The sequence below is a fragment of the Bos indicus genome, chromosome 17, assembly GCF_029378745.1.
Source record: "Bos indicus isolate NIAB-ARS_2022 breed Sahiwal x Tharparkar chromosome 17, NIAB-ARS_B.indTharparkar_mat_pri_1.0, whole genome shotgun sequence".
Taxonomy (NCBI): domain Eukaryota; kingdom Metazoa; phylum Chordata; class Mammalia; order Artiodactyla; family Bovidae; genus Bos; species Bos indicus.
In genome coordinates, this window is record NC_091776.1 from 29509145 (window position 1) to 29519603 (window position 10459).

At 41.6% G+C, this 10459-nt stretch overlaps 1 protein-coding gene across 1 annotated transcript; it reads left to right on the forward strand.

Annotated features, from left to right (window-relative positions):
• Positions 1-275: 275 nt before the first annotated feature.
• Positions 276-712, forward strand: LOC109570990 (COMM domain-containing protein 6). The gene has a single exon (XM_019977120.2). It carries the CDS (start codon positions 276-278, stop codon positions 555-557), a length of 282 nt encoding a protein of 93 aa, XP_019832679.2. The 3' UTR covers positions 558-712.
• Positions 713-10459: the final 9747 nt, after the last annotated feature.

A 10459-nucleotide genomic window follows, 5' to 3' on the forward strand; every position in this document is an offset into this window, starting at 1 on the left:
AGCAGCAGCAGCAGCAACATAGGGCCATCTCCCTCCAAGGCCCAAGCTCTTTGTACTACCTGTGCTACTCTAGCAATGCCAAACCATATAACAAAAAGACTCCTCTTTTACGATTAATATTGTTATTAATCTTTGTCAACTTGATGGGGGAAAATAAGACCTCATTTAACTGTTCCATTAATTATGAACGAGGTTCAACATTGTTAACTGTGTATAAAAAATGGTTTTTTATTGAAGCATAATTTCTTATTCTATATTAAAAAGGTTAATTGCGGATGGTGGGAGCCCTGAACCGTGCTATGGAGGAGTCCAGTGAGCCGCAGTTGGATGCTAAGTCCAAGGTCACCAGCCAGCTCATAGATTTTGAGTGGAAGCTGGGTATGGCTGTGAGCTCCGACAGTTGCAGATCTCTTAAGTATCCTTATGTTGCAGTGATGCTCAAAGTGGCAGATCATTCAGGCCAAGTGAAGAACAAGTCCTTTGAAATGACAATCCCACAGTTTCAGAATTTCTACAGACAATTCAAGGAAATTGCTGCAATTATTGAAACTGTGTGAAAACTGATTCTAAACCGAAAATAATCTAAAATCATGGACTTCACTTTCTGCAACAAAGCTGCTTAAGGATCAAATGATATTTATTGAATGAAAATTATACTTTTGGTTTTCCACTTTTTAAAATAATAATAAAAAAACCAGACAAACAGGAAAAAAAAAAAGGTTAATTGCTTCTCTGTCATTCAGTTCAGTTCAGTTCAGTCGCTCAGTCATGTCCAACTCTTTGTGACCCCACGAATCGCAGCAAGCCAGGCCTCCCTGTCCATCACCAACTCCTGGAGTTCACTCAAACTCATGTCCATCGAGTCGGTAATACCATCCAAACATCTCATCTTCTGTTGTCCCCTTCTCCTCCTGCCCCCAATCCTTCTCAGCATCAGGGTCTTTTCCAGTAAGTCAACTCTTCACATGAGATGGCCAAAGTATTGGAGTTTCAGCTTTAGCATCAGTCCTTCCAATGAACACCCAGGACTGATCTCCTTTAGAATGGACTGGTTGGATCTCCTTGCAGTCTAAGGGACTCTCAAGAGTCTTCTCCAACACCACAGTTCAAAAGCATCAATTCTTTGGTGCTCAGCTTTTTTCACAGTCCAACTCTCACATCCATACATGACCACTGGAAAAACCATAGCCTTGACTAGACGGACCTTTGTTGGCAAAGTAATGTCTCTGCTTTTCAATATGCTATCTAGGTTGGTGGGGCGGCGGCCAAGAGGAGCAACACTATGTCCAAGGAGCGGTGACTGCATGGGCATAGGAGGGCCTAGAGGAGCTACTCCACGTTCAAGGTCAGGAGGGGCTGCAGTGAGGAGATACTCCTCATCCAAGGTGTAGCCATCATGGTCAACAAAAGAGTCTGAAATGCAGTACTTGGATGCAATCTCAAAAATGACAGAATGATCTCTGTTCATTTCCAAGGCAAACCATTCAATATCAGAGTAATCCAAGTCTATGCCCCAACCAGTAACACTGAAGAAGCTGAAGTTGAAAGTTGAATGGTTCTCTGAAGACTTACATGACCTTTTAGAACTAACACTCCAAAAAGATGTCCTTTTCATTATAGGGGACTGGAATGCAAAAGGAGGAAGTCAAGAAACACCTGGAGTAACAGGCAAATTTGGCCTTGGAGTACAGAATGAAGCAGGGCAAAGGCTAATAGAGTTTTGCCAAGAAAATGCACTGGTCATAGCAAACACCCTCTTCCAACAACACAAGAGAAGACTCTACACATGGACATCACCAGATGGTCAACACCGAAATCAGACTGATTATATTCTTTGCAGCCAAAGATGGAGAAGCTCTATACAGTCAGCAAAAACAAGACTGGGAGCTGACTGTGGCTCAGATCATGAGCTCCTTATGGCCAAATTCAGACTTAAATTGAAGAAAGTAGGGAAAACCACTAGACCATTCAGGTATGACCTAAATCAAATTTCTTATGATTATACAGTGGGAGTGAGAAATAGATTTAAGGGACTAGATCTGATAGATAAGAGTGCCTGATGAACTATGGACAGAGGTTTGTGACATTGTACAAGAGACAGGGATCAAGACCATCCCCATGGAAAAGAAATGCAAAAAAGCAAAATGGCTGTCTGGGAGGCCTTACAAATAACTGTGAAAAGAAGAGAAGTGAAAAGCAAAGGAGAAAAGGAAAGATATAAGCATCTGAATGCAGAGATCCAAAGAATAGCAAGAAGAGATAAGAAAGCCTTCCTCAGCAATCAATGCAAAGAAATAGAGGAAAACAACAAAATGGGAAAGACTAGAGATCTCTTCAAGAAAATTAGAGATACCACGGGAGCATTTCATGCAAAGATGGACTCGATAAAGGACAGAAATGGTAGGGACCTAACAGAAGCAGAAGATATTAAGAAGAGGTGGCAAGAATACACAGAAGAACTATACAAAAAAGATCTTCATGACCAAGATAATCACGATGGCATGATCACTCACCTAGAGCCAGACATCCTGGAATGTGAAGTCAAGTGGGCCTTAGAAAGCATCACTAGGAACAAAGCTAGTGGAGGTGATGGAATTCCAGTTGAGCTATTTCAAATCCTGAAAGATGATGCTGTGAAAGTGCTGCACTCAATATGCCAGCACATTTGGAAAACTCAGCAGTGGCCACAGGACTGGAAAAGGTCAGTTTTCATTCCAATCCCAAAGAAAGGCAATGCCAAAGAATGCTCAAACTACCGCACAGTTGGACTCATCTCACACGTTAGTAAAGTAATGCTCAAAATTCTCCAAGCCAGGCTTCAGCAGTATGTGAACCATGAACTTCCAGATGTTAAATCTGGTTTTGGAAAAGGCAGAGGAATCAGAGATCAAATTGCTAACATACACCGGATCATCAAAAAAGCAAGAGAGTTCCAGAAAAACATCTATTTCTGCTTTATTGACTATGCCAAAGCCTTTGATTATGTGGATCACAATAAACTGTGGAAAATTCTTCAAGGGACAGGAATACCAGACCACCTGACCTGCCTCTTGAGAAATCTATATGCAGGTCAGGAAGCAAAAGTTAGAACTGGACATGGAACAACAGACTGGTTCCAAATAGGAAAAGGAGTACGTCAAGGCTGTATATTGTCACCCTGCTTATTTAACTTATATGCAGAGTACATCATGAGAAACGCTGGGCTGGAAGAAGCACAAGCTGGAATCAAGATTACTGGGAGAAATATCAATAACCTCAGATATGCAGATGACACCACCCTTATGGCAGAAAGTGAAGAGGAACTCAAAAGCCTCTTGATGAAAGTGAAAGAGCAGAGTGAAAAAGTTGGCTTAAAGCTCAACATTCAGAAAACGAAGATCATGGCATCCGGTCCCATCACTTCACGGGAAATAGATGGGGAAACAGTGGAAACAGTGTCAGACTTTATCTTTTGGGGCTCCAAAATCACTGCAGATGGTGACTGCAGCCATGAAATTAAAAGACGCTTACTCCTTGGAAGAAACATTATGACCAACCTAGACAGCATATTAAAAAGTAGAGACATTACTTTGCCAACAAAGGTCCATCTAGTCAAGGCTATGGTTTTTCCAGTGGTCATGTATGGATGTAAGAGTTGGACTGTGAAAAAAGCTGAGCACCAAAGAATTGATGCTTTTGAACTGTGGTGTTGGAGAAGACTCTTGAGAGTCCCTTAGACTGCAAGGAGATCCAACCAGTCCATTCTAAAGGAGATCAGTCCTGGGTGTTCTTTGGAAGGAAGGATGCTAAAGCTGAAACTCCAGTACTTTGGCCACCTCATGCGAAGAGTTGCCTCATTGGAAAAGACTCTGATGCTGGGAGGGATTGAGGGTAGGAGGAGAAGGGGACGACAGAGGATGATATGGCTGGATGGCATCACTGACTCAATAGACGTGAGTCTGAGTGAACTCCGGGAGTTGGTGATGGACAGGGAGGCCTGGCGTGCTATGTTTCATGGGGTCGCAAAGAGTCAGACATGACTGAGCGACTGAACTGAACTGATCTAGGTTGGTCATAACTTTCCTTCCAAGGAGTAAGCGTCTTAATTTCATGGCTGCAATTACCATCTGCAGTGATTTTGGAGCCCAGAAAAATAAAGTCTGACACTGTTTCTACTGTTTCCCCATCTATTTCCCATGAAGTGATGGGACCAGATGCCGTGATCTTCGTTTTCTGAATGTTGAGCTTTAAGCCAACTTTTTCATTCTCCTTCACTTTCATCAAGAGGCTTTTTAGTTCCTCTTCACTTTCTGCCATAAAGATGGTGTCATCTGCATATCTGAGGTTATTGATATTTCTCCCGGCAATCTTGATTCCAGCTTGTGCTTCCTCCAGCCCATGTATTTTTCAAATAAGTTTTTCAAGTTTAAAAAAAAAAAAAACTTACTCTCCTCCAAACTCATCATGATACATATATATTTTTTCTCAAAAACATAGAAAAAAGATCTCAGAAGATCTCAGCCATGTTATCAGCCTCTGTTATAAGGGAAGGACTCTCATATACTTTAGGGTGGTATCTATTCCAGCATCAGTGTGTATGTTTAAGTGTAATTGAAGTTGGTATTATCCATCAGTGATGGCCCTGAACACCAGCCTTCAAAAGAGGCTGACCCTGTGGGTGGCAACCAAGATCTTATGATTTATGTGTCTTCCCAGGTGGCCTCCCTGGATCAGCAGGTGAAGGCTTCTTGGAACATCTCCTTCTCTTATAGAATGGGATGACAGGAAGAGATGCTCATGAGAAGAGGAACAGGAAGAGGAGAATGGGGAGGAGATTTGGTCATACTGAAGGGATATCGGAGGCATGCTAAAGAAAGAGGAATGTGCTGCTATATTCAAAATGGGTAACCAACTAAGGACCCACTGTATAGCACATGGAATTCTGCTCAATGTTACGTGGCAGCCTGGATGGGAGGGGAGTCTGGGGGAGAATGGATATGTATGGCTGCATATGCATATGTATAGCTGAGTCCCTTCACTGTTCGCCTGAAACTATCACAACATTGTTAATTGGCTATACCCCAACACAAAATAAAAAGTTTAAGAAAAAGAAATGTGTTGCCCAGACTCAAGCAGCTGAAGAACCACAGGCCCCAAAGTCCAGAGGAACAAGATGAAATTTCTATGTACAGGGCAGGAAAAACTGGACAGCAGTCCTCAAATCAGAATACCACAGACCTTTCTGGAATCACATTCCCAATCCTATCCCAGACTACTGAATGAGAATCCCTGGGCCAGCTGACCTTGGGTGATTCTGATACACAGAAAAGTTGAAAACCACTGAGGAGTGAGACTTGAAGTGAGATCAGGTTTTTAAACTCACAGATATTCACTAAGGGCCTTTTATGTGCCAGAATTTAATCCAGACATAGGAAAAGAAGGATGAGCAAAAACACAAGACCTGGTCCTAGAGCTCACAGTTCAGTGGAAAAAAGATATTAGATAAATAAACATACACTTCCAAACCTACACCTTTCTCTTTCCCTAGAATCAAGTCTGTGAATAGACCGAATTTGCCAAGACCCAGGAAACTTGGCTTTAAGACGTGTGAAGAGTTGCATTTCTAAAAGGCATAACCTGAAAGGAGGAAAGCACCCTCTTGTGGCCCTGGAGTTGGTGGCACCTAAAATAACCCCCAGTTCTAAAGGATAGGAGGCTACCCTGGGCAGGCAACCCTAGGTAGGAGGCCCTAAATCAGCAGGAGTGTCAGCAGGCCCTGTTTTGCTTCAGTCATAAATCTCTCTTCAATGTCAAATCAGCCACTTCATCAGAAGACATTTTCCCTTGTGTCCATTGCTAAGCGGTTTTACTTCTGACCACCTGGGCTCTCTGGTGTGGCGTCAAGTGACACATTCTACAGTCAAGGCAGCAATCCCAGTTCATTTCCACTCTCCCCACAGCTCTAACACACAGCAGCGCCTGGAACAGGGAGGTATTCAATAAATATGCAGTGAATAAATAAATGGAGTGTACTATCCCATCTAGCCCAACATTGCCTGCTTTGTGGGATCTTGGGAAGACTGGACAAATAATCACAGTGGTTGGGTCCCAGAATTCTCTGAAAATAAATGACTTCTTAAAATATAAAATACAATCTATGTCCCTCCTAAAAGTCTCTATGAAAACGATCATATTCACAAGGGATATACTTTGTGCTTGGAGCTAAGCCTGGTAGAGCTTAATTTGCAGTAGAGTAACATGTAAATTTATGATAATAAATTATATTATTTAAATGAATTTATAAAAATAAGAGTAGCTCACTTATATTCAACTTTCATGAATGCTGACACTTCTTGAAGAACATGGAGGTCTGATTTGTATTCAGGCCTGAATACCAGCGAGAACCACAGTGCCCAGGGACTGCTGGTTTCAAGTGTGTAGATCGGAAGCCCCAGTCAAAGACCAGAATGCTATATTTAGCTTTTCCCGCACGTCTCCACTCAAGAAGCTGTGAGGAATCAACTCAGTACAGGCCTCTGGGTTATGAGATGGTGCTGACAAAATCACTCAACACTATTTCTCAGAGGTCACCAGGAAAGAAGGTCAGAATGAGAAGGAGGAAAGGAGTAGGTTACAGGGTATGATCAAAGAATCAAAAGGGCAGAGAGAGAGAGAGTAAAACACTGAATGAAAGAAAAAAAAATGTTTTAAGAATTATTTGCTCCAGTACTTAATCCACAGAATCCAAAAGTAAACAAACCAGTAGCCTCTGAAGGAGGGAACTGATTTTGAGATATGGTGATTATATGTCTACTTTTGAAGCTTGCAAAATATTCTATTGAGTTAAGAAATACCAGAGGCTGAGAAGTACTTCTGGCCAAAGAGTTAATCCATCTGAGTTGAACAGACCACAGCACCCAGGAGAAAAGATGGTTGACTAAACAGCCCATTACTGCATCATCATAGTCCCTCACCAGATCCCACTTCTGGATCTGAGTCTCCTCTACTCACCACATCTGGCTGAGCTTAAAGCATCAACTCTAACACCTGCAACTGTGGGGTGTTTGCGAAGCAGTTAATGATGGCCAGAGAAACAGCTTCAGTCACCTCCAGATAAATCACATTAAATCCTCAATATTCACAACTGTAGAACCCTATCACTGAGGTTTGCTGAATGTAATAATCCTACATTACTCCCAATCACCATCCTCATAAAATATATGGGAGGAATGGTCAAAAACAGCTTCAGAGTCAAAGACTCCAGGGTTTGAACTCTGGATTTGTCAATTAGTAGCTGTGCAAATTTGGGCAGCTTACTTAACCTCTCTGAGCTTTCATTTCAAAATGCGGACTATAACAGTATCTACCTCACTGGATTATCTGTGTGTGTGTGTGTGTGTGCACTCACATGCATGCTAAGTCGCTTCAGTTGTGTCTGACTCTTTGCAACCCTATGGACTGTAGCCCACCAGGCTCCTCTGTCCATGGGATTCTTCAGGCAAGAATACTGGAGTGGGTTGTCATTGCCTTCACCAGGGGATTTTCCCCACCCAGGGATCAAACCTGCATCTCTTACGTATCCTGTATGGGCAGGCAGGTTCTTTACCACTAGAGCCACCTGGGAAGGCCTCATAGGATTATAGTAAGAACCAAATGACATGGCATATGTAAATCTCTTAGCAAATGCATGGAAAATAATAATCTTTCAGTAATTTTTTTAAAAATTTCTTACCTGAGTTCAAAGATATCAAATGACTTCCCTGAGCTGACACAGAGGCAACCCAGCACCATTTGCTCTTCTTTATCATGCATAAGGTTTCCATTACTATTTGTGCTCCGTATTACCTATTCCCTCGTCTATTAGTAAATGTGCTGAATTTTAAAAGAGCCTTGTTTCATCCCTCCTAAACATTTCAACCTTCTTTGGAGAAATAGTTATTAATCATCATTCTCTGTTCATAAGTATTCAGTTAGGCTCACATCCAAATGTCAAGTATTCAGACCTGTAAATGCTGAAATAATTTTTCCAGTAAAATTTCATGAGTTTCCTCATAAAGTGTTTCATTAACTCCACTTTGCTAGATATATGTAATCTTAATCCTTAAAACTGCAATTAAGCTTTACTAGTGGTGTTTGGTTTTCTCTTTAATTGAAATTAAAATATCCCTGAGGACAGGATTATGGCTTCCAGTTCCTTCATATCCTACCCAATATTGGGCAGTATTAATATCTGTCTGATTAGTTACATCCTTGATTCATTGAATACAACTATAATCATCTCTAGTTCAGGAAAAGAAACAAACTGAATCTCTTTTCTCAAACTAAAGGCTAGGACTACAAAGTGATAAGAAAAGTTTGAGAAAGAAGTTTCAATCAAAGCAACCACTTTGAGACGTTTGTGACAACTTCAGACTACACAGAGAGAGTAAAACAGCCTCCTTGAGTTCCCAGACCCAACATCCTCACCAATCCATTCATATAGTCAGAAGGAGAAAATATTCATATTGTTAAAAACAATTGGAGTGATAAAAACCGTACGATCTAAAGTTCATCATCCTGTGCGTACACACGAGACATCATGGACGATAGTGTGACGCCATTACCTCATGGATTTGAATAGTGAAGGACCTCAACACCACTACCCTTCCCTAGCCTTTCTAGTTACACGGCAGCTGCTACTGTTGTGATAGTAAACCGTCCTCCTATGACCTTTACTCTGCCCACCATTCACACTACACTTCAAATCACATAATACAGTCCCTTCCTTGCCAGTCTATGGAAATTCTAAGTCTTTGCCTAATGTTCATAACCCTAACCACCAGACCCCAGAATGGTAGCATGTTCCCTTCAGGGCTCTCTTGATGGCAGACCACAGCCATCCTCACAGCGCAGGAGAGAATGCCACAAGCTCTAGGTATCTGCACTTATCAAGTCTGTGTATGTCATGATATCATGGCTGGATACATGTGCCCCAGAGTCAGACTGCCCAGCAGAGGATCCTAGCTCTAATACTTAGGTAAACCTGTGAACTTAGGTAAACAACTGAACCTCTCTAAGGCTCAGTTTCCTTATCTATAAAATAGGGATAATACTGTTAACTCAATGGCTTATTACAAGGAGTGAATGAGATAACATTGTAAAGCAGCCAGTATAGTATCTGATACATAGCAAACATTCAATAAATGTTCACTATTGTTATACCTTGAGAATGAATCATTGGAGAATTACTTAACGGCTGGCTGCTATATCTGACAAGGAAAATCTAGAAGTAAATCCTTTTTTCTTTTTTTTTTGCCAGGCATTGTGTTGTTGCTGTTCAGTTGCTAAGTCATGTCCAAATCTTTGCAACCCCATAGACTGCAGCACACCAGGCTCCCTTGTCCTTCTCTCCCAGAGTTTGCTCAAACTCATGTCCATTGAGTCAGTGATGCTATCTAACCATCTTATCCTCTGTCGCCCTCTTCTCCTTTTGCCTTCAATCTTTCCCATCATTAGGGTCTTTTCTAATGAGTCGGCTCTTTGTATTAGGTTACCAAAGAATTGGAGCTTCAGCATCAGTCCTTCCAATGAATATTCAGGGTTGATTTCCTTTAGGATTGACTTGTTTGATCTCCTTGATGCCCAAGGGACTCTCAAGAGTCTTCTCCAACACTACAATTCAAAAGCATTGATTCTGCAGTGCTCAGTCTTCTTTATGGTCTACCTCTCCCATCCACACATGACTACTGGAAAAACCATAGCTTTGACTAGACAGATGTTTTTTGGCAAAGTGATGTCTCTCTGTCTAAGTGTGTCATATCTTTCCTTCCAAGGAGCAAGCATTTTTTTAATTTCATGGCTGCAGTCACTGTCTGCAGTGATTTTTGTCAGGCATTATTCTGGGCCATATCATACAGTTTAATATTCACAACCACTAAAGTAAATGTTCTCACTGCTTTTATAGGCTCATAGAAGTTATTTACCAAAATTAATTCATCTACATAAAGGAATGAAAGTAGTTGTCCAAAGCCCCTGTTTTATCCATTGTGCCTCTCATGCTTCAGAAAACTTGAGAGCTTTTTATTGGTGCAGTAATAACACTGAAATCAGCAGCACACTCACAGGTTTAATCTGTGGTCTGGAAAGTTGCCTGATTCCTGCCTGTTTCAGTGTTTGTCCGTAGCTCATAAGGGTGCAGCCAATGACACAACTATTGGATTATCACCTTTGAAGTTTATTTTGAAGTCAACAAAGATGTGCTTTCCCAAAAATAATCAGACATGATCTCCAGGCATTGGTAACCTCCCAGCAGGAATCCAGCCGTTCATTTATCTCAGACTTTGGAACAATGGCTCTTCCCAGCTTGTTTGCAGAGAAAAGCTCTAAATCGTTCCGTCCTTCCTGACACTGACTTTCTGAACTGGGTTTGGAGACCCTTGTTTGGAGAAGCAAGCAAAGGACCTATGACGAGGCCTGCACTGCTCCTTTTAGCCTCTGGCAT